Source organism: Rhinichthys klamathensis, unplaced genomic scaffold, assembly GCF_029890125.1.
Source record: "Rhinichthys klamathensis goyatoka isolate OS25496 unplaced genomic scaffold, OSU_Roscu_1.1 h1tg000281l_1, whole genome shotgun sequence".
In the NCBI taxonomy this organism is placed as follows: Eukaryota; Metazoa; Chordata; class Actinopteri; order Cypriniformes; family Leuciscidae; genus Rhinichthys; species Rhinichthys klamathensis.
In genome coordinates, this window is record NW_026606800.1 from 7,408,136 (window position 1) to 7,433,344 (window position 25,209).

At 36.7% G+C, this 25,209-nt stretch overlaps 2 protein-coding genes across 4 annotated transcripts in view; both read right to left on the bottom strand.

Annotated features, from left to right (window-relative positions):
• The window catches only part of fam49a (family with sequence similarity 49 member A), a 36,672-nt gene extending 16,956 nt beyond the window's left edge, over positions 1–19,716 (bottom strand). Inside the window, exon 1 of one of the 2 annotated variants that reach the window (XM_056269093.1) lies at positions 19,557–19,716. The gene's annotated coding sequence lies outside the window, so the exon portion shown is untranslated. The remainder of the gene's footprint in view (positions 1–19,556) is intronic. The other variant, XM_056269095.1, reaches the window with a different exon arrangement.
• Positions 19,717–20,920: 1,204 nt separating this feature from the next.
• On the bottom strand, positions 20,921–24,501 carry fbxo16 (F-box protein 16). Of its 2 annotated transcripts, none has more exons than XM_056269092.1 (9): positions 24,351–24,501; positions 24,072–24,200; positions 23,870–23,905; positions 23,561–23,767; positions 22,729–22,893; positions 22,410–22,642; positions 21,671–21,773; positions 21,153–21,381; positions 20,921–20,957 (listed from the first exon to the last, which is right to left on the bottom strand). In XM_056269092.1, the coding sequence occupies exons 2-9, from the start codon at positions 24,150–24,152 to the stop codon at positions 20,947–20,949; spliced, it is 1,065 nt and encodes a 354-aa protein (XP_056125067.1). In that variant the 5' UTR covers positions 24,153–24,200; positions 24,351–24,501; the 3' UTR covers positions 20,921–20,946. The 2 variants fall into 2 exon arrangements, with proteins under 2 accessions (XP_056125067.1, XP_056125066.1); XM_056269091.1 differs by having other exon boundaries at positions 20,921–20,975.
• Between the last annotated feature and the right edge of the window lie 708 nt (positions 24,502–25,209).

Consider the following 25,209-nt stretch of genomic DNA (forward strand, 5'->3'; position numbering starts at 1 on the left):
CGTCTACCGCGTCTAGTTTGACGCTTGACCACTTTGTGTTAATTCGCGTGTCAATGGCGAAATTGACGCGCGTAAATTTCGCTTAAAACTTTTGTTTTTACGCGCGTCAATTTCGCCATCCGGAGGACATCGTCGCTGTACTCGGGTCCACCAGACCCTCCGGAGGGTTTCAGGAGTTTCACAATTTGCTCCAGGAGCTAGGTTTGGTGGACCTAACGGTGAGGACGCTGACAAGGACAGCGTAGGCCGTATAAGGCCTTGCCCTCGAGTGGTCTATGCCTGTCGAGCCCGCGCTCTACAGCCCGGCGCGGGGTTCACCCTCGCCCGCACCCACCTAATCTGTCATTTATTTTTGTTTTGATAATAAATGGAGCCAGCCTCCAAAAGTGAAACCTGTCCTGTGATTTTTTAAAAAGTTTTTATACACTAAATTGTGTTTGTTGTCTTTACATTAGAATAATAATGTTTCATATAATCTAGAATAGATATGGAATAAATAGCATTAAATCCAAAATGAGTATCTCTCATTTATTGAAATTTTTATGTGAAAGATTTGCTTTGCACACCAAGCATTTTTGTCATATTACAAAATAATTTATTGAGGCCAAACATAAAATAACATTATAAACTGTCACTTCACCACGTGACAGCAGCAAGCAGGCTCCTGATTGTTTAACGCGGCGCGAATTGACGCAGAAGTTCAGATTTTTCAACTCGGGCGGCAGACGCGCATATTCGCGCCGCAGGAATTTTTTACGCGCGTAAAGGCCAATTTATACTTCTGCGTCGAGTGTACGCCGTAGTGTACGGCGTAGGCTACGCACGTAGGCGACGCCGTCATGAGCATTTATACTTCTGCGTTTAGGTCTGCGTTGCTCTGCAGTACAGCGACGAAACGCTAGTTGGCGGCAGAGGGTTTTAATATTCCACTGTGTTTAGATTCCTCGCGGCAAGAAGAAGAAAATTCCTCGCGGCTGTTTTGAGTTTAGGTTACTACAAGCAATGGCGACTGAAAGAGAGCAGATCATGTTGGAGTTGGAGCTTATCGAGGTGGAAAAGGTACATTTTTAGTTTTTTTAACAGTTTCGCTGTACTTAGAATTTAAAAATGGCGGGCGGTGCAGAAGAACACGCCGGAAATGCATAGGAGGAAACGCGATGCTACCAAGCCGACCAATCACAGATCTTGCGGTCCGCGTCGTCGCGACGTGTAGTTACATTTTTGAGGAGGTGCGCGTCAGGTTACGGCGAAGGGTACGACGTATGGTACGCGTCTGCGCGTATGCTACGCCGTACCTACTGCGCGCACCCGACGCAGAAGTATAAATTGGCCTTAACGCGTCTTTAACATTGAAATCACTCGCACCTGACGCGCTATTCGCGTCCGGTGTGAACACACCGGATTTTGAGCTTTACTCACTTTTTTAAACACACTGCTATTATTTTGGACACAACTGTAATTATCATCATGCAATGCTATGTAAAGGTAAGAAAAGGTGTCTTCCGGGTATCAATTTCTGATATCCATTCTGCACATCATTAGAGCATTGGCAAAGTGTTTTAACCCAGACAAAAAGGCAACACATCAGCCATTCAAGAAGCTCTTAAGAGCCACTCCCCTCAGTTCATCCAGAGGTTAAGATGCATGAAGAGTCATGAAGTGTAAATCTTCAAAACCCACCACAGAAAACAAGTGTAGATGGACAAAAAAAGCTGAAGGAAACAACGAAGTACAATGGCTTAAGTAAAGCAAGTGCAAATATTAACTCTAATTATTAAAAGTCTAATTTATTGTTGTATACACCACAGGTCTTTTCCCCTTCTGAACTGGTAACATGCCAATGATAACATTTTGAAATGGGCAGGAGTCTGTTTTTAACAGCAAAAAGTAGTAGCAAAAATAAACTGGATGGCTAACCTTAAAAGAATGTGATTTTAATGATGGGCCGGTTCAGTGGGATTTGAAGTATGACTGAGGGGGGTTCCTGTAATCCTGTTTCCTTTAAGAGCACTGTAAACTCAGAAGCAGCTCACATAAAACAAATTAAAAACTTGCCCACCATTACGTATAGCCAACACTAAGATTACAACAGCTGTATCAGCAAGAAAATTCACAAATAGATATTTTCAGTAGCAGCTCATTATCTCATTATTATGCTTTAACACTTAATATAGAAGCACTTATTATCTTTGTTTTTAACAGATATGAAAATCTCAAGATAGAAAATAATAAACTAAACATTTCATTCATAAAGTATTTGATTAAATCAATACATGGCTACTTAATATATAAACCATTATACAAAATTGCTTGTGCTGCCTGTGATGTATTTCTGGCATACTGCCCACACCTAATTACCACTAATGCACTGTTTCTTTTGAAAAACCAAAATGTTGATGCAAGGTTTAGCCTAGTGGTTTGGTGTTTTACAAACATTCATTAGACAAGACAGGTCATAAATAATCACACTTTCCATTTGCACCATTTTTTATTTATTAGTAGACACAGCTAACAAACAACAACATGATGTTGTTGATACTGTATAATACAGAGCAGGAACATTAAGACATAAAACTGATCTGGAGTCTAAATATTGTGCCACTTACTGTATGCAATGTGTCAGCTTCGCACATGACAGACACACACACACACACACACACACACAGGTGAGAAAGCGCTTCCTCTGCGATAACTATGGAAGTAAAATAATCCCAAATGTTTTTGAAACAAAAAGCCTGTTGAATTGTACTACTTGAAAAAAATATGCATTGCATTAACCCTGCTTGTATTTTAATGCATTGTATTTTTAGGGCTTGAATTTTTATAGGCTGAAATTTAGCATGGTTGAATATTTAAGCTGTGAATATTTCAAATCAAATCATTTCAAACACATTTTCATTAGTAAAATTTCAATAATCCATATTCACCTTTCATATTTCATATCCCAAATATTCAAACTGATTAAAAATACAACCTATAATATTCAACAGGCGGTTTTCGGTCCATTTTATTTCGCTTTGCAAATTCGCTTCCACAAATTCAGTGGTTCAAATTCGACAGTAAATTCAACATTGACATCCAGGAGCTGCAGGAAAAGTAGTAGATTACCGAGCATAATCTCCATCTGCTGTTAGTCGACCACACCAGCAGGGGGTGCAAGCGCGTGTTGTTGACGAAGACCAGAGCAACAGTTAGTGCAAGCCATTCATTCATAAAAACTTATTTGCAAAAATGTAAGTGTATTTGTGATTATTATGACGTCTGTTTTATGTGAAATTCAGTGTGTTCACGATTACTTTTCCTGTGTAGCCTAAGTTACATGCATCTTTCTCTACCATGAACGATAATGTTATTCCCCCGATGCGGATGTACAGATCCAGTGTTACATTTGACATATTTCTCTTGGTTGTTTAGTTGCCTTAACCTTATATTGCAGCGATGTGCTGCATGCAGTACTAGGGTTTGGTTTCCCTCAATATGTCAGGATTCCCCTGCTGGACATATAAAACGCTTAACGTAACTTAATGGACATAAAAGACCAAACTCGCAGGCTAGCAGATGGACTCAGAATATGAATTTAACGCGCAAAGTTTAATGCTGAGCGTTTCCCAGTGATATACTGGCATAAATTTGGTTTGACATTGGACATTCGCACATTTAGGGACCGTCTCTAAAGTTACATACGAAATTGGTATACACGTTTCTAACTTAAATACCATTTGAAAAGAACGACTTACAGTCATAAAGCCAACTGTAAAGTGTTCATGTAGGTGTCAGGCTCAGGCATAATGCGCAATTTATTCAAATAGATTGAAGTTTGCTATTGAAGTTAGAAACGTTTAGGCCTATAGGACTTGTTACTTTAGAGACGGTCCCTAAATGTGCGAATGTCAACCCAATTTTACATTTAGTCTTTTAGCTGGCACTTTTATCCAAAGCGACTAGTTAAACTAACAATATAGAACAACAATATGAAAGTGCTACTTCCCAGTTTAATCTAATGCAGTACATGTACTATACTTTCCAAATAAGGTGCGAGTTTGGTCTTTTATATCACTGTAGTCCATTAAGCTACGTTAAGCGCTTTGTCCTGACGGAATTCGGGGAATCTTTGAGTATGATGATGTATTGAGGGAAACAGATTATAATCCCATTCACTGTAGAAAAGGCTGATAACATAAGGCTACACAGGGAAAGTAACAATGAATGAAACATAAAAACAGCTTTTGTGCCTTTATCATCTTTTCCGCATATATACTGACCCAGATAATCGTCACAAAAAACATAATGCATGCTGAGTTTTTATGAATGAATGGCTTGCGCTAACTGTTGCTCTGGTCTTCGTCAACAACACGCGCTTGCACCCCCTGCTGGTGAGGTCGACTAACAGCAGATGGAGATTATGCTCGGTAATCTACTGCTTTTCCTGCAGCTCCTGGATGTCAACGTTGAATTTACTGTCGAATTTGAACCACTGAATTTGTGGAAGCGAATTTGCAAAGCGAAATAAAATGGACCGAAAACCGCCTGTTGAATATTATAGGTTGTATTTTTAATCAGTTTGAATATTTGGGAAATGAAATATGAAAGGTGAATATGGATTATTGAAATTTTACTAATGAAAATGTGTTTGAAATGATTTGATTTGAAATATTCACAGCTTAAATATTCAACCATGCTAAATTTCAGCCTATAAAAATACAAGCCCTAAAAATACAATGCATTAAAATACAAGCAGGGTTAATGCAATGCATATTTTTTTCAAGTAGTACAATTCAACAGGCTTTTTGTTTCAAAAACATTTGGGATTATTTTACTTCCATAGATAACCCCCCTGGAGAAAAGTAGCAAAGCGAGCTTACTTTACAATGTGTGGGAGTTCTTAATCTTTTAATGCTCAGTGCGGTCTCTGAGAAACACCAGAGTAGTGCAGAAAACACAGTGATAGAACACCACACAATAGCCTCAAAAGTCTAGCCTACCCAATAACAGTGTAGTAAAAACAGCCATTTCCTGTCTGTCTCCACAACAAGTCCATTTGCTGCAAGCGGCTCATCACTAGTGGTTTCTCTCCATTCTGCTGTTGCTGAGATAACATTCATAATTGAGAAATATTACTTACTACTAACCTCATAAGGGGACATCTAGGCCTAAACATAGCCAAATAAAAATATCAGATATTGTATCAGTTATACTGAATGAATCATCAAAATACTCCATGTCTTAAATCAATGCTTTAGCAACTTGCTTGCAGAATTTCTGAAATAAAAAAGATTTCAATACTAATTTACAAATTAGTACTTGTATACGCATGCAAACTGCACTCCCAAATGGTGTTTGTGTAAAGCATGCTCATATGGGGAGCTAATCTGCAAAAAGACTGCAAAAGCACAGTATCACACCCCACGCGCAGAGAATGTGTAGCAGACTACAGACAGAACCAAGTGCTGTGGCTCACGGACCAGGCCCCACTGTTCGGGACGCATGTGATTTATGGATCAATGGCAAGTTTAACCGCAATAGAGTGAAAGGTTATCAGTTGCACGTATTTTGTCTTGCAAATTTACACATTCAATAGATTTTAAATGGTGTTTAAAATCAGACAGAGGACACAGACAGAGGGCCGCGTTTAAGATAGCGCGAACTCCGAATTGATTCCTCTTTCGTCTCCCCAATGCACTTGGACGGACACATAGCCTACAGTACACACAAATTATGTCAGTCAAAATACCCATCTCGGCAAGTATTCTCGTAAATACATTCAGTTATGTCTTAAAATGTATAACTGCTTAACTTACTTGTCTGTTATATATTGTGCTTTAAGTGAATGAGCTGAGAAAGAAATCGGATGTGTATCATTATACTGGATCTGTGACAGCAGCCTATAATACCTGAAGTTGTCTGCCATGTTAATCAAACTACAAAATACAGCTTTCACAAAGATTAATCTATATTAAATTTATACAGTGAACAGTGTTATTTTACATGTAATTATTACATTTCTGTACCCGAAATGAAAACTACAGTTAAACCTTACTTTATTTGTAACTTTGTTATATGAGTTGAGTTGAACTTTATTGTCCATTCTGTTTGTCACAGAGCGGAAATTTATCTTTGACACTGGTGATATAAATACATTCACATTACGGTTTAAAAAAAACACATTGAACATTGCACATTAACAACACTAATACAAAATATATACTAAATACTAATTATACAAATACATATTGTATTTATCTATGCTTGTAATTGTCTTTTAACTGTCTGTACACTTGCCTTTAATAATGTTTTAACTTTTATTAGTTAGGCTAGTGGTTTTTGCTGTGGTATCGGTCGGAGTACTTAAAGTGAGCTTTAAGTAATAAATGGAAACAAAGTTATCCACCCACCCCCAAAAATATTTCTTGCTGATCCGAAAAATGATTCGATCCGTAATATGATCTGAACCGTGAGTTTTGTGATTTGTTGAACCACTAGTACACACACAAACCATGACCATGGAAAGGGCTTATGCGGCATAACAAATGCTGTGGGGAAAATGCGGGACGGAATCATGGAATCTAGTCATAAAAATGGAATTAACAGTATAATGCGGAAAGTCATGGAATTTGGCAAATTTTTGATGAATAAATCAACAGTAGTGCTGTACAATTAATAAAATATGGACAAGTAGCCTAGGCCTATCTGTGAATATTAAAGCACAAAAACACTGCTATTTAAATATGAAGTCTGCACGTTCTGCATTTCTCTGTGTAAATGAGTGGCGCAGTTTCATCTACTACACATTCTTCAAGCACACGTGACACTCGTCTCACTATATGAGGTCACTTCACCTGAACTTCCACTCCAGAGTCGGTCTCAGAATTCACTTCACAAAAATTTAAACATTTTGTTTCATATAAAAAAAATATCAGCATATAAACTCAGAGGTCTTTATAACAACACGTCAAAATAAAAGTTTGGTTTAGCTTGAAGAAATTGTGACTTAGAAATTGTAATAATTAGGGGTGGGGGAAAAATCAATTCACATCGATTTTTATAGGCTACTGTACCTGAAAAAAAGTTGCTTATTTTTTCCTATTTTTAATATCAAAAATAAAATAAAATTGCCTGCCTTACTTTATTATAGAAGAACAGCCAGTCATGTGTGTAATGATTGCAGTCAGCTTAATAATAATATTGGGTTGACTGATATGGGAAGAAAAACTAAATCAATTTCAAGGTTCAAATTTAATTCAGTGGAATTTTTTTCTTCAAGACCCACCCATTGAACTGTGTACCGTGGTTAAATAGGAAAAGTAAAACAAAACAGTAAAACTAGAATCAAATCTATGTATAGCCTAGCCTATATCGAATCGAAATTTGAATCAAAATCAAGAATAGATTTTTAATCGAATCGGGAGGTACCAAAAGATTCCCACCCTTAGTAATAATAATAATTCATATTAATAATAAAGTTATTAAAACTATATTTTTTAAGTACTATGACATTTTCCCATCCATGTTTTAATTTTAACAGTAAACTACTTTTTTGACAAACAAGTCGTGAAGCACTTTGTCAAAAAAAATAAAAATAAAGGAAATGTAAAATGTTCATTTGATTACATTTTAAAATATGCATTAGGCTGTTGTTTTATCAGATGACTCAAAATTTGAATACAAAATTATTATATTGTTAAAGTTTTATGAATTCAATTGATAAGAGATGGTTTTTGATTATTTAAACTTAAAGAACCATTAAAACAGAATCCAGAAAAATTCAAACAGAAAATTGTGGGAAAGAATAAAAATGGATTTCAAAGGCTACCACGTTAGTTCTTGACATGAATACGGTGTCTTTAACTTTACCAGCCATGTCTACTCTAGACAATCACACTACACCCTCATACTGTTTGCCAGAAGACCTACACTTCATAGATTCAAATAGCATATAACTTCAAACACAGTTACAAAATTGTATCAAATTCTCAAATATTATGTTTTTTATCAAAGAACCTTCAAAACTGTAGTAGAACTTGTGTTTGTAGCTACGAATTGATCCTACAGCTTGCTAACTGCACAGGGTGGTCTAAAGCACAATAAAATATTTAGTGCCGACCTAGTGCAGAGAGGCCAGTGAGCCGTGCACAAGTGCATTTTGTTTGCTTTAAAAAAGCTCTCGGAACACCAGAGAGCTTAAACCTGCTTCTTACACTGACACCTGACACATACCATATCAGACGTGAAATTCTGCATCAGAAGACTAAAAGCAAAGGTCTGTCATAATAACGATTTCTTCAACCAATAAACTCAAGAGCATAAAAGGCTGAAAGGCACAAGGGCTGCTCCACCCTGTATAACATAACAGAGACACCACAGGGCGAGACCTCATGGTTTCATCCATTTTTAAAGACCTCTCTGTTTTGACTGTGTGAAGTACAGCAAACCTAAAATTGGGTTAGGAGAACTGTGCCTCCCTCGGGCTGCAGCAAATGTGACTGAGGCTTGAAGGAGATTTTTGCCCCTACATGGGCACTGGTGGGTGGGAAATGTGGCAGGAGGCAGAGCGACATAAACACTGCCACAATGGTTGCCTTGCTTCCTCTGCCGTAACACTGTGCTCAAAGGGGTCATGAGGGGTGGGGCAACACTTCCAAAACAACGCATCCCATTCAAACAGCACATGTGAACCTCTGGTCCTAAAAGTATGAGTGTTTATAGTGTCTAAAGAAATTTAGATCCTTCAGATAATGGCTTCTCTTAATTAAAGTATGCAAAACTTCATCTAGCCAATGTTGGCATTTTGGATTATCAGGCAGAGGAAAGAGTGTTGGAAAACAAAAAACAGCTTCAGTGCATAAACCGATGGGGGTTTGGTATTCAGAGGCGGCCTCCGCAGCCCATCATAAAGCGTGTAGGACTTAGAGGCGTACAATTCTTCTTACAGTCCGCTTTTGGTCTGAATAGCACTTCTGTTTTGTGATCTTGGCATCTCAAAAGCTCTGAGATACAAAGAGCCATGTGGGGAAGAGCCTCATTAAAGCTTGTGTTGGTTATCTTACAACTACGGCTCCACAATTAATCAAAATAAAAGTGTTATCGTGATATGGTTTAGTGCGATTATCAAATCACAAAGGCTGTGATTCAATTAATTAAACATTATATATATATATATGCAGAGCGTGACTATGCTATCTTATACACAAGTAGCTCATGATACTGTGTTTTTAGTGTCTCAGAGCGGCTCGGTTCGCATTAAATGCTCCTCCACACAAACTCATCTTTGCATCTGCTCAGTTTCGGTTGCTTATAATGTGAGTTTGGGAGGACAACATGCACCAACCGTTTTCCCAAACTTGTAAAGAGAAGTTTTAAGGGCTCCTTTCAGTTTTCCACCAAAATAAAAGCTTGATAATTTTTGTTAATTTTATTATTATTTTATAAAATAATAATTTTATTATTTTAATTCATTTTTTTTATTATTATTATTTTAAAGCACTTTGAATTGCCATAGTGTATGAAATGTGCTATACAAATAAACTTGCCTTGCCTTGATAGTTTAATGTTTGCAAATGAACAAATTAAGTATATTAAATATTAGTATTATAATTTTACAGTTGCACCGTAAAATAAATTATTATTGTTCTTGTTCTTAATTATACACTTAATTATACACAAAAAAAAAGGTTAGATTTGAGATTGTATCCCCAAATCTTGTAGTCCTACTTGGAGAGAAAGGGTGTTGTAACATACACTTACAAACCCATTATGGTCCCATATGTAATTAGCATGACTCTATGGTATGTTGAAAAACTACTTGCTTAACAAAATCACTAATTATTCACCCTAGTACATAGTAGTTGTTGCAAACGGAGTTTTAGCTTTGCCTCTATTTTAGATTCCTGACTGACTCTATCAAAAAAATATCTGGGTCATGGAGGCTTCATGAACTAATTCATTGTTTCTTGGTGTCATAGGAAAAAGAGCACTTGGTATTTGGCTAACCTTCCAGTCCAAATAAATAGATAGCAACAAATAAACAGTGAAGCAAGGACCAGGTTACATACATTTAAACAAGTGAATCCAAATTAAAGACAGAGAAAGGGAGAGAGAAAGAGTATCTGAGCTATGATGAATTTCATTCACAGTGCTTTCACAGACTGTTACCATGGACGAAAACATCATAAATCTAACTTCCAGCAGCTGCTCGATTCGATGAAAAAGCAGCATCACTGAGAAGAGCCAGACAACTCTGGCAGCCAAGGTTACTGTCAAGTTCAAATGCCAGCTGAGGAGTCAGGTCTGGCAACACTCCAACAGCATACAGCTGAACACAGAGAGTTATCACCTACACGATCACCTGCAGATAGCAAAACCACGCTTCTGTTTTCAACAGTAGGCCTACAAGCTTTCACAAACATCCTACTTAATATATTATGTAAAGATATTAGCAGTGGTTTCTGCAATCATTGCATTCACATAAGCTACTTCCCCTGTGATTACCCTCGCTCAGCGTAAGCGCCTGTCTGACAAACAGGGAGGAAATAAGAAAGTGTAAGTGTAAAACAAGCAGGAAAGAAAAGATCACACCGGTGTTCCACAATACAGCACATCTGACGCAGTGCCAACAACCTGCCATGCGTTTGGTTGAGTGCAATTGACCTGTTCTCGCGAAATTTCAGAATCAATGTAATCAAGTATTTCATTAAGGCAGATGTTGAACAGCGGCAGATAATTTACCACTTCATGTCAATTTTAGTTCATCATGCATTCTTGAAGACATACAAATCAAATCAGGCTACTGGATTGTTCTGATATTAGTAAAATCTCCAAGCTGCAATTTGCTGATGAAGACTCTTATTAGAGCTCAGAGTTACTAAGCACATTATGAGTCTAAGAGTCCATCTGCTTCAAGCCGACAAAACCAGTGACTGAACTGCAGGTTTACTTGTCAGTCCTTCCAGAAAAACGCGGAGTTTTTTTGTGATTGTTGCGGGCAAAAATCCTTGATTACACGGCCCGTTTTCTTTAAAAATGCGATGGAATATGCGGGATATTTATGCAATTTTTTGCGACGAAATTGCGGGAACTTGCAAATATTGCGGGAACTTGCAAAAACTGCGGTTTGATGAAAAAGAGAAAAAAAAGTGATTCCCCCAACACCCTGTTCTCACTAGGCTACTACCTTAATGTAAAGAGTAATTTCTTATTACTTCCTATGATAAGCAAGCATACTACATCACAGAAAGTGCTGGAAATATTTAATTTCTCATCTTGTTTTATTTCAGACTGTAATGAGTGGAAATAAGGTGTGGCCCCTTTAAGAGCTGCGCGCTGTCTAGGGGTGTAACGATACACAAACCTGACGGTTCGGTTCGTCCCACGGTTTTGAGGTCTCGGTTCGGTTCGGTTCATTTCGGTGGGGTGGGGGGGGGTTTAGAAAGCTAAAATTGCTTTTATTTTTTATTAAACAGTGCTTTAATGAACAAATTGTGTCCTTGTCTTTAAATTAATTCAATTACAAGTAAACGTTTCTAAAGGATAAAAAAAAATGATCTGCTAATGCTGTAAACTACAGCCCTTACTTGCACATTACTATAATATTAAAGCTTAACAACAGAGCCTAGACTTTTAGCCTAAATTATATAATAATAATCAACACTCAAATAACAAATTGTATGAAAACATGTAAACTGCACATAAGGCAATTTTTGAATTAACATGTTTTTACTCTAATTTGTTATTGTTATATAATAATTTACACAGTTGCTGTTATTTTCATGACAACTATTTTAAACATACATTAAATAATCAAGATATCATGAGGGTAAGTAAAATATAATATATAGGCTAATATATAGCATTTATTTAGTGAAAGAGTTAGCAAACCAGCAAGCTGTGGACACTGAATGACTTGCCTGAGGTAAATATAAAGCTATGTGAAAAACTAAGCATTTTATTGACGTATTTCTGCTGTTGAAACACTGATTGAGTGTTTACACGAGTTATGATGCCTTTCAGTAAGTATACTGTATCTTTCAACATACCTTCGGTTGTCCATTCATGTTTATTCTGTAACTGAGGAAGAGATGATCGCGCTCCGCGCTGCCGCATGCATACAGTGATATCTGTCACGCCACATCTATGAACGCCAAAACGGCATTTATTGTTTGCATTTCAAGATCAAATAGACATAATTTGAAAGATTACACCTTGCTTATTATCAAAAGTAACAAAACACTGAGCTTATTGCGATTATATGTGGTTAATGGTGGTTAGGCAACAGCCCTGTATTCGTTGTGTACACATAACACATGAGTTGCAATGAGCCGGGGCTGGGCGGGGCCGCAGGGGGCGGGGCGTGTTCGGTTCGCCATGAGAGTATCGCGATACGTATCGTGGGTGGTGTATCGCGGTTTTTCGGTTCGGTTCAAATATCGTTACACCCCTAGCGCTGTCTGCAGTATTATATTGTATGTGCGCCTCGAACACCCCATGTGTGCGGGTAATTTCTGTTTGATGCTACTTATTTTATGTTATTTTGTTTATTAAGTAATGATGTGGACGGTAGAACGCATGACAGACAGACATACGAGTTCGATTTGGGAATAAAGTGTGAGTTGTGAGAAGATGCCAATCGCCTCCGTGAGTCTGGCCTCTGCAATAACTTCAGCTGTGAGCTAGCCTATTCCTATTTTTCTTCCCGACACAACGCGTTACAAGACCTTAATAAACACATCAAACTTACAAAACATTGATGAGTCAAACAAGGTTCTGTAGCTTTACTAGAGGAATATGCTACAACTTCAGTAAAAATGAATAAATCAAATATTTAAAAATAAAGTGTGCTCCTGTTTTACAGCTTTTCAATGATGTTCACGTCACGTAATTACGTCACTTCATAGCGTTCCCATGGCAACAGGGGGAAAGGCTGCTCTTGTGTGAAGCAAACGCAACATTTTCCAACTTTCTGCTAAGATATCTGTGACTTTTTTGGGCCGAAAATGCGGGGATTATGAAATCATGCAAGCCCCGCATATTTTGCGCGGAAATCAGCAATTTATGCGGCGAAATTGCAGAGTATTTGAAAAAATGCGACCCCCGCATAAATATGCGGACTTTGGCTGATTATGCATTGAATTCAGCGATCGCATAATCGCGTTTTTCTGGAGGGACTGACTTGTGCAAATGCAATAAGCCAGATGAAGATGATAAGCCAGGTGGTCTCAGCCATTTTTTTTTACAGATAAAGTGGAAAGAAAATCATCTTTTTGATCATAAATTAGCATAGTCTATTATAAAAGTACCACACAGCATTAAACAAACTTTTCAATACAAACTAAAAAAATGCAATAGACATTATATAGCATTGAATACCAGTGGAGAAGTGGAAATCGCATTTCAACTGAATCTACATTAAATAAAGAATGGGATGCATTATTGATATAAATATGGGCAATAACTATAATTATTTTTATGTTATGGTTGATAACCAATAAAAATCTGATATTACAATTCTAAAATATTTTGTCTAAATAAATAAATAAATAAATAAAAATCAATTATTTAAAATGCTAAAAGAGATTTTAGATATCCCAATCCCAACATAAAAATAGCTATAAATAAAAAAAATTAATGATTACATTAAGCAGTTTTATTAAATTATTAGTGTTTTTGAAGATTTAAGTAGCATTAGATGATGGCAAATGTAACCTAAATGTAAACTTAAATGATATGAGCAAGAACAATTAAATATCTAATATCAACCATACAAATAATTTAAAAAATCTTTTCCAATAACCAATTTAACAGACAGTGCATTCCTAATTTTTCCATGTTGTAATGGGAACAAAACACTGTCGTAAATTAATCATGTAATCAGCTCTGAAAGCTTGACAAATCATGAGTAGACTAATCCAGCCACACTTAGAAAACTCTGGACAGCTAAAACAACTGAGGGAGCATCCTGTTTTGCTGCTACACATGCACTGCATTGAACAGACAAACGACCTCTGTGGATTAACAAGTGATTTTACACTTGGCCTTGTTGCCAGCTGGATGAGGCAGCGGAGGCCTTTTGGACGACACACAATGTATTTACACACAGCCAAAACACTGAACATTCACTACTACCACTTGCATTCCCTTTGGCGATCTTTTGCATGCTCTGCCTGCCACCATGCTTGGCATGGCATGAGATGCCTAACAAAGACTGAAAAATTAACCAATTAATCAATTAGCTCCTCAGTAAGGAAGGCCTTTAAAATGAATGCAGCACCGCACGTATGTGCAGTTGTAATGCAAACTGATTTAGGCCCAAAATATTCCCACTGTTCAGATGCAGACTGATAGCCTGGCAAGCCAGACCTACATCAAGATGTTAGGTCTGGGAACTCACAATTGGCATACCTCAATCCGAGGGGCGGGATAAACGGTTGTCCTTCAATATCCCTCGGCACGCAATAGGACAGCGCTACAACCAACCAGAGCAACGAACGGCTGTGGCTGAGTGAGTCCCATGCGTTTTTCCACCAGTGAACCAGCTAGTTGGTATATTAAACTTTTGCCGTATCCGGTCGTCAAAACTCTGAACACATCTTCCTTTTTTAGGAATCATGACTTAAGTGACGTTCTCTCAAGTCATCCAGAGTCGCGGGCAAAGCCGATTCGAAAGACCGCTGTTCGCCAGCAGCATCTTCTTTGTTTTCAAGCAGAGGGAGATCACGCGGAACCGTCACAACTCTGCCGTCATTATGATAAGCCCGCCCACCAACTCTACACGATCTGATTGGCCGGACCAGTTTTTGGTTTTTCCAGCTCAGAAGTCTATGGAGAGTTGCTAGACCACACTTTGCTGCTAAATAATTTTTGCTGCCGCTAGGGTGCGTCTAGATTTCTGGGCTGGCAGACTGATGTATCAGAGTACAAAAAAGGCTTGAGCAAGCAATCTATAATCAGAAGAGAACAGAAAGGTATTTCAGGCAGTTCTGCATATTACTGTAAGAGGAAGTACTCGTCCATAAAAACTACATCATCAATCTTCAGGTTAGGGATGTCAATTTACATAAATTCTCATAATCGAATCGATCGTTGTTAAAATGAACGATCTACCAAGTTATCTTGTTACTTAACAACCACTTGCCTAAACAAGACAAAATATGTGTCGTTTTAAAGCTTAGAAGCTTGGCTTTATAGGGAGGGAATATGACCATCACTTAGCAAGTGCTTTTAAATTTGCTGCCATATTAGAAGTGCTCAATTTTTATAGCATAAAAAATAACTGCTTTACATTCAAATGTGATCTGTAAAATCTAAGGGTGCTCCAATCATTATCGGCCGAAATGAGCTTTATATAGTTTGATCGGTGGTCGATAAAGGCCAAAACTCACAAGATTGCTTCACTACATTAACAGTTCTACCAGGTGTCTGAGAAAACATCTTTGAGGAGAGCAGAGACATTGGAACAACAGCAACCCAGCAATAACAGCAAGAAACTATAGCTGTGCAATTTTCTTTCCATCACAGCAGTGCGCTTTATTTCCTACTTTAAAGCCCAAACATAATGTCCAAATCAGCTAGATCAGTGATTGTCGTAAAATACAGTCTACTGTTGCTAAACTGCAGGATGTGCTCGATAATAAAAAAAGAGTTATTAGAACTGCATTAAGCAGCGGAAGAGATACTGTTCCCCAAGCAGCTTTCTGTGCACATGCTCCAAGGCGCAGCGGAACACGGATAAGCAAAGTGAATTTTGAACTTCATGTTCACACCTAAATGGTCAAAAACACACAGATGTCAAAATGTCCATCTTAGTGAGTATTCACGTAAACACCGTCAGTTATGTCTTAAATGAACATAAACAGTTGGGAAATAAGTGGCATGTGTATCAGTATATTGGGTCAGTGCAATTTGTCTTAAAGTGACAGCCACCTATATTTCTGCTGCCGTCTGAGTCATTAATGTTAATCAAAAAAGATTAACTTTCTTCTATTCTCTGCTCTTTAGTAGATTTAGTAGGATTAGGCTAATCTATATTTAATTTAGCCTATGCAGTGTTGTTTTAAATTTGATTACTTTCTGTTGATACTGTTTTTTTAATTTGTATTATTTATTTCACAAAGTGCCATATTTGTTAAGCTCTAAGCTGTGCCAAATCACCTCTGAGAGAGGGAATGGAATATGTTGCACATGTTGCTTGCCAATAAATAAAAAATTGTCAATTCATGATACTTTCTCATCTCTCCATTTTTTATATTTAAAAAAATACATTGTTGTTTAAAAAATAGTATTATTATTTATTTGTATATAGTATATCGGGCAATACTGCTTCCAGGTAATCAGCCCCAAAAATCCTGATCGGAGCACTACGGTGGGGACGATGTAGAGAGACAAGCAAGGACACTGTTTTACAGCTGGAGCGCGCTTGGATTGGTTTGATCGCTCAGATTGACAGGTCTTGATTTATCATGGGCCATAAAATAACAATGCACAGCTGAAACAGCACTGGAAGATACATCACTTATCATTATCAACCAGGATTTTATTACTAGTTTATTCTATACACTTTTATTGTGCCGTTTACACAAGTAAGTATAGGTCTTACGTTCAGTAAAATCACTTGTTTGGAGGGTTTTTTGGACCCTTATTTATGTTTTGAAATAAATGGCTAGCCTACCTAATCCAGGCTTGGACACATTAATACACTCACATTAATACACTTACCCCCGGTTTCACAGACAAGGCTTACAGTTTCACAGACTAGTCCCAGACTAAAATGCATGTTTGAGCTGTTTTAGCTGAAACCAGCTTGCACTGACATATCTTAAAATATGTCAGTGCCATTGTTTTGTCTCAATATGCACACCAGTAATGATTTTTTCTAAGGCATGTTTATAAATGCTACTTAAATTCCCTAATTGAACTAAGGCCTAATCCTGGCTTAATCTAAGCCCTGTCTGTGAAACCAGGCCTTAGAATATGTAACTACGGCACGCTCGCACATGTTTTGCGCATGAAGCCGCGGTCACACAGGACTTTGGGCACACAAAATTTCCACAGACACAGTGATGATTATGATATGAGATCACGTGATATGCCATCTTTTTTTTTATAAACATGAATTCAAAATATAACAAATATAGTGATATATTCAAAATGTAAAAATAATCTATAATAACCAAGGGGCAATAATAAAATATTTTAATAAAATATATCTAGAATAAAATAATCTAAACTTTACGACAAGAATATGCTTTCTTTTAATTCAGCCAAGAGGTCACGCCACGATAATCTTTTATGTTTTATTCTTTACGTGATGCAAAATCACAGTTAAGAGTTCACCAAACCTGATCTTTGGAACAGTGAAATGCAAAACTTTTCGCATCGATAAGTTTTATCGATTAGCCTGTACATTATTATTGACAATTAATCGACAGACGATGAATCATTAGCATTCTTACTTCAGGTGCTTCTGTGCTTTTCTAACCACAATAAAAACTTTGTCAGGATGGGGGAGACTGGTCAAACTATCCTGAAATAAGATCCCTGTCATTTCAAAGACATCATGCAAAGGCATAGCCAGAGGCTCAGCGCGCAGAGCACTGCAGCTGTCGCCGTCCGTCTGGCAGCAGGCAGCATTTCACAATTGATCTGGGAAAACAATAATAAATCTAGAAACCCTCTGGCTGCACAAAGAACAAAAATTAAAGCATTAAAGAAACTTGAAGTACCCTAACAATTAGGCAAGTTGTCAGATTCACTTCAAACTACGGGGGTGTCCTAAATGGCACTCCATCCTTCCCTGTAAAGGATCCAATGGGTGGGATTTTAGTTTCCCAGCTCTCCTGAGTGTCAGTAAAGAAACAGCTGCCATCGCTTGGGGTTGACAATAACAACCTGGAGCGTCTCTTCCTCTGCTTAGCACTTTGAAAGAAGCTTTATCTTGAGAAATGCAACTGTATAGAACCAAGGCTACATTTTAGGGAAAATCACATTTAGTCCATGACTGGAATGTCAGTATTTTGGAAATTTTTGGAAAATAGTCACAATCTTTAACAATCTTTAAAAATGTTTACAAAGCCGTCATCTCAAGTAAAATTATCTTCCAGCATTAACACTCTTTGTTCAAATTGAAATTACTGGTCATTTCAGTAAACTGTACTGGGGGGTTAAACCTTCAAACTACACTGCCCGGCCAAAAAGAAAGTCTCTGTTTGGATTGAAATAGGCAAATGAGTCTATGATTGGATCATTATTGTAGTGATCATTATGTTTCTAGTATGTTGTTTGACAACAATTCTTCTAACCCTGGCCTAATTGATGGAGTGTATAGCTTTTCATTTCTTAAACAACCATGTAGGAAAACACATCATTGCCATATTTCAAGATGACGATGTCAAGATGCACCAGGCTCAAATTGTGAAAGAAAGGTTGGGAGGGAGCATGAAGTAGGCTACAATTTTCACACATTAATTGGACTGGAGTCCAGAGCTTAAATTCATTGAAACTCTTTGAGATGTGCTGGAGTAGACATTACAGAGTGCTCGACCCTTGCATTGTCAATACAAGATCTTGACCAAAAATGTATGCACCTCGCTCTTAATGGAAATAAAAGTTGTGATGTTATCTCCATTAAGAGGTACATACATTTTTGGTCAAGATCTTGATCTACACACTCCATCAACTAGGGTTAGAAGAACTGTTGCCAAACATATAACATGCTAGAAACTAAATAATCACTCCAATAATGGTCTAATCATAGACTCTTTAAGCATTTGCCTATTTAAATCAAAACAGCGACTTTTATTGTGTGTCAGCAGTCTTCATTTATGACAAAATACACATGAATTAGTCATTACTTTGAGATATAATTCTTTTCAAATCCTAATTTCCATTTAAAATCCTATAACGTTACAAACGTGCTTCTGAATAACCAGCAAGCAGATAAACCGCTGGCACTTGGCAGTTAAACAACAACGTTGCTCGCACAAAACTGCCAAATGACATCTCAATTTAACCGCCAGCGGGTGGGCTTCACTGTAAAATACCAGTAAGTTACGCTCGTAAACCAAACAAGTATTTGTGAGCCCAAAACAAATTTCCCTTTGGGGACAATAAAGTATACCATACCATACCATACAAATGAAAAAAACGTACACATATTTAATATTTAGTATAGACACATAATGAATTTGTAATATTTAATGTGCGTTGAAACTACTCATAACCCGTTGTCGCAGTAAAAGCCATAAAATTATTCAACAAACTAATGCCTTTCACTTTTTGTAAATCATAAATATTCTTGTTTCCGTAAAATCTAAACAACACAACTATTAAAGTAAGACAAAACGTCATCTGAAAGGCTAAGATCTAAAGACTTATATTTTTATAGAGTGAACTTACGGTAAGTCACTTCCTGCGGCTTTGAGAATATTGAGACGTTTGACAGAGAGCAAGAGCTAACGCACTCTTGGCTCGCGCGCTGACTGTAGTGAATTCAAGCGTATTCAGGAATAAATGCTTTCCCCCATTATTTTATAAAGGTAGACGCCTCTATAAAGTCATATTATACTTACCAATAATTCCGCAAATATAGTTTTTCCTGGGATTTCGCCTCTGTCAACTCTACCACCTCAACCCTCGGACAGCTCCACCTTACACTTTCCAACTTCGGTTGCAGTCAACTGAGTGTACTAGACATCTCAGCAACACAGCCAGCCGCGTGAACACAGCGACAGGCGCTCCGATTCAAAATGGCCGCCTGAAAGTTAAATTTTCATAATAAAAGTCCTGCTCCAATACCGTTTATCAGACACTGGTCATTCAGAGGCTTCTGGACCTGGATGACCTTCATATTTTCTCTTTACATCTTTTTTTAGGCTGATTTGATTGAGAAGTTTGGATGCTGAAATACATGGACTCTATACCACGGTATTTTTATACATATTTCAACGGATAATTCCGACATTATAATTTAAGATAACTAACGAAAAAATAGATAAATTATTTCATTTTCTTGTTTAGTGTAATTGTGTATGCAAAAACTGCTATCTAAGGCTTTATCTGATTAAAAAAGTACGTTGAAAATAAATTTTGTATACCTAGGAGTCAAGCACCATTTAGGTCAGTGAAAAAAGTACAGTGAGATGATCAGTTTCATATATTTTAATATGACATAAATGCAACATGATTATTTAATATTGTTTTTTTGTATTCCATTTCCATGGTAAAGACAATCATCAGTTTAAAAACTCATAAACAGGTAATATTTAAGAGAAGGCAATATGATGAACAATAATTTTAAAGACATTTCAAACAATAGCTCACTAAGTTACTGTGAATAAAGATTAAAGGGAATCTGCGTCAGCTCCCAAAAATGAAAATTCTGTCATCATTTACTCACACTCAAGTTGTTCCAAACCTTTGTGAATTTCTTCTGCTAGAAGAATCAGTTGACTGTAGCTATGGAAGTCAATGGTGGTTACCATCAACTGTTTAGTTACCCACATTCTTCAAAATATGTTCTTTTGTGTTCAGCAAAAAAATTAAATAAAAATTTCACTCAAGTTTGGAGAAACTTGATGGTGAGTAAATTATGACAGAATTATATCACACATTTTTGGGTGAAATATCCCTTTAATCGGAATCTAAGACGTTCTGAGCAAACAGGGACATCTAGTGGACAATAACTAAAGTAAGGGACTCAGGGAAAACAAAAATAATAATCACATAAAAACAGAATAATTTGAATGCATTGTGCTTTGTCTGTCAACATAAAATTATGACATTACATTATTAGTATTATTATCAAGACATAATTATTATTAATTAAATACATAATAATAAATTAACTTTGTATTCATAACTTCCAAGTTGTTCATGTTGCTATCACAACATGATCCAGTAGATGGCCTCATGTCTCCAGCTGTTTTATACAGTCTTTGATTCTTCATAAATTGGTCTCCTTCATGGCTGTCCTTCAAAGAGAGACATAGCTGGAACAGAATAACGCTTATTATACCAATTACTAATAATTAATTATAATGATTTAAATATTTAAATATTTTTTGGTGCAATTTCACAGAGAATATTTTAAATCCTTGGTTTGGCTAAGTTAAACTAACATAAAAGCACTTATTTAAAACTGGTATTGAAAGTACATATGGGCTTACTTGGTGTGCTTCTATGGGATCTCTGTGATGCACGGAGCCCCTCCTTACTCAGTCTGGGCACTGGGGGCCTTACTGGACCAGGACGTATCCCTGCATTCCATTGGGAGGTCTGGGAAAGTCTCTTTATGGAGTCCTTGTTAGCCGGAAGTGCTTGTAAATTGTGTGCTGCCCATTGCGGCCTGTTATGTTTTTGCTTTCCTGCTGCACTGAGATCCAAGGATAAAAACATCTGGGAAAATATACAAATAAAAGCCTTGTTTTCTCTTATATTTATAATAAAACACATATAAATTATAGCACATAATATAATGCATACAATATAATGTCTGTTTTCTTCCCCTAACACAGTGCCTTCTTCTGCCTCTGTGCAGCACATTTCCATGATATTCCACATATAGTCTGTTCAATATGCATGATGCCTCTTGGTTATGTAGTCTCTGGAGAATTATTTTCATGCTGCTGCTGATGATTTCTGTGCGAATCAACAGCACAGTCACATGACAGTTATATTGGCTTACCAAAGATTTGGCCTTGCGCAGCTTGTATGTTGAGAAAGATGGTGCTTTCGTTGTTTTTTCTTGTCTTGTTGTATTGGAAGTAGCACTTTTCCCCTTTTCCCCTCTGTAGCAATAAAGATGGCTTAGCATTTTCTACTGTAATTGTAATATTTTTCAACATGCAGACAGCGTGTTTACTGATCATTAAATAAACTACATTAGTACAGCATACCTGTTAGTGGGTCACATGTAGTTTTGTGATATTATATTACCTAAGGACTCAACTCAAATATAGAACATACTGTATAAATATGTATATATTTATTTAAAAGTTTGGGGTTGGTAAGACTTTATAATGTTTTTGAAATGCAACTTTTATGATCAATAATGCTGCAAAAATATTGTGTGAGATATTATTTAAATGTTAAAGAACTCTAATATGCTGATTTGATGCTCAAGAACACACATAGATACACAACAGTTTAAAAGTTTGGGATCAGTAAGATTTTTTTTAAGACATGCATACTTTTATTTAGCAAGAATGCATTAAATTGATCAAAAGTGACAGTGAAAACTTTTACATTGTAACAGAAACTTAAAAAAATGTGATGCTCCAGAAACATTTCTTCTTATTATTAATGTTCAAAACAGTTGTTTCCACAAAACTATTAAGCAGCACAACTTAATAGTCTTACTGATCCCAAACTTTTGAACTGTTGTGTATCTATGTGTGTGCGCAAAACAAAATAGGTTCACTCACATTATTCTTGCATGTTCAACTGGGTCAAGGTTATCCAAGTAGTTAAAGCGTATTATGTCGGTGGGATGCCTGTCTGAGTCTCTCCATGGAGGAAGACCTTTGGCTGATTTCACCAAGTCATTCCCATCTTTACTTTTCCCATGCAGACTTGAGAGGACAGACTTCTGTGACCCCACGATCTCACTGCCAATTACTTTCACCTCAGGAATAATAAAGTCTTCCTTCACAGGCATCTGGAATATGTGAGAGAACACAAAAATTACATTGATTCCAGTATTTCTCAATGGATATTTCTCTCTTTCTCCACATTATCTCTTACCTTGGGCCTGCTAATATGAAGCTCTTGCACTGTCTCTATGTAATGCCTCTTCCATACACCTTGTTCAAATGGTGTTGGAGCAAAAGTTATGCACCAGCCTAGTTTCAGACATTTAGGCATCCACAGTTGGTCAAGCTCCACCAGGTTTTTCCAATGCCAGCTCACCTGCGAATGAAAATATTAGTCATTAGATACACCAATGTCAAGCATAAAGTACAGTTAAAAAGTGTAGGCACAGTAAGATTTTGTTTAAAAGAAAATAATAAATTCATTAAGCAGGTATGCACTAAATTTATCAAAAGTGAGAACAAAGATATGTATAATGTTACAAAAAAATAAATGAATATATATTAAAAATAGACATTTTAATTTGTAATAATATTCCATTACAATACTCTTACAGTTTTAATGTATTTTTGGTTAAATAAATGCATCCTTGGAGAGCATTAGAGACTTCTTTCGGTAATACTTTAGTTTAGGGTCCAATTCTCACTATTAACTAGTTGCTTATTAAAATGCATATTACTAGGATATTGCCTGTTTATTAGTACTTATAAAGCACATATTAATGCTTTATTCTGCATGACCATATTCTAACATCCCTTAATCCTGCCCAATACCTAAACTACCTAAACAACTACCTTACAAACTATTAGGAGTTTATTAAAGGCAAAAGTCATAGTTAATAGTTAATAGTGAGGATTGGACCCTAAACTAAAGTGTGACCAAAAATCTGTGGTGTATAGACACAGTAAGTGTAGAATACATGTATAAAAGTTTTTCTTCTTCTTCATCGCATTAAAACATTCATACAAATGGACACAATACATACCTGAGCACATCTACAGAGACTTCGGGGGTCTAGGAATGAAAATATATAGAGGGATATGACCCTGGGAAGCACTGTAGTGAAGTCAAGGGCTTCCTCTGGTACCCAGCTGCACAAAGTCTGTCTGAGATGTTTCAGCTGGCTAACAGAACATCTGGAGAAAAAATCTTGTAGCACCTGTTTCCGCTGGCTATCTGTCCACTTCTCAAACTGGGGCAAAAAGCTGGATTGAGCATAGCTATATCAACTGAGCAAATATCAAAAACAAGAAAGTGTAAACATTGCATTTTTTACAGTAAGTGCATGCCTTACCCACTTTCCAAGCAGATTTCTTCTCTCTTCAAAAACCTGCAAACAAATGTTTACAGAATTTACCTTTGATATGAAATTGTGCAATAATATTATCACTATCAATGTTACCATAGCTAAACAAATAAAACCTGAAATCAACATATTTAAACATAATGGCAAGCAGAAGATCATATCATATCAATTTTTTAAGTCTTGCAGGTACATTAGCATTGGAGAGAGGATGATTTAGAGGTGTCCAGGTGCTCAATTTGGTCTGCATTTTTGAGCTGGGGGCTTGTGGCATCTTTCATTGAAGTTCAGACGTTTGAGATTCAGCTCCATCCAGTCATACCTGCGAAAACCTCAGTCATATTACCAAGCGTGCTTTATCAGAATAACATACCGATGGTAAGGCAAACAAATGTGCTGTGATTTTCACACCAGCAACAACAAAATGGTCTAGACGCACAGTACATTACAGTAGCAAAGAAACCAAACCAACCATTTGCAGCAATGTCAACCCAAAATACTCATGATAGCTATTATAACGAAACCATTAAAGGTTAACTGATTCGATATTGATGGTTTTGCGCTTCCTGCTCGGTAAGTTTACCAGTCTCCATAGCAATCTCACTCCCTCTCACTCTGTCCCGCCTCTTTCCAAACACTGGAGATGTCCGATTCGCAAACGAATCCTTGTCGCCGGATCTTTTAAACGAATCAGTTCACAAAACCGATACTCTAATATTCGAAGTAGCCTAAAGAATTTGACTGAAATTTTATATAATATATCCATTTAAACTGTACTATCTGTAATAGATTATCATGAAACCACCTTGCACTTTGGTGTTGTACTTTTTCTGTTATATTGTGGTGTCAATGTATTTATTTATACTTTTGACCAAATCTTATATTCATAGTGTAAGTTTACTAATCCCGATTTTATGATTTTGTTCACTGAAGTAGGCTGTATGTAAACAGTATTAGAGACTGAATAAGAAAGCTGTCAATACTTTAAAAATCTGTGAGATTAACAAAACATTTATTTGATATCTATTCTATACCCAAATGCACCTTTATTCTGATCTTTATGTTGTTATCTTCCCTGGCTGGCACCCTTTTATTTTCTTTTTTATATAATTGTTTCTCACTTTTTTGTATTGTATGCATAATGTTTAATTCTTGCATGTGTACAAAATGCATATATAGTTTACGACTTGATTGTATGAAAGCTTTAGCAACACAATATGTGTTTATGAGATGATTTTAGCACTTACTGAAATATACATACACTTAAGTATTTAACACTTAGTATTGTTTAATGTAAATGCCGATAAAATGTAGATTGGAAATTAATTGAT

Excerpts from the sequence above, each read along its gene's own strand:
- fbxo16 (XM_056269091.1), bottom strand. The coding sequence starts at position 24,152 with ATGCCACAAGCCCCCAGCTCAAAAATGCAGACCAAATTGAGCACCTGG. Across the intron at positions 23,906-24,071 it reads ATCCTCTCTCCAATGCTAAT|GTTTTTGAAGAGAGAAGAAA; the intron begins GTACCTGCAAGA and ends ATTTGTTTGCAG. Across the intron at positions 23,768-23,869 it reads GAAATCTGCTTGGAAAGTGG|TTTGAGAAGTGGACAGATAG; the intron begins GTAAGGCATGCA and ends TTTTTGCCCCAG.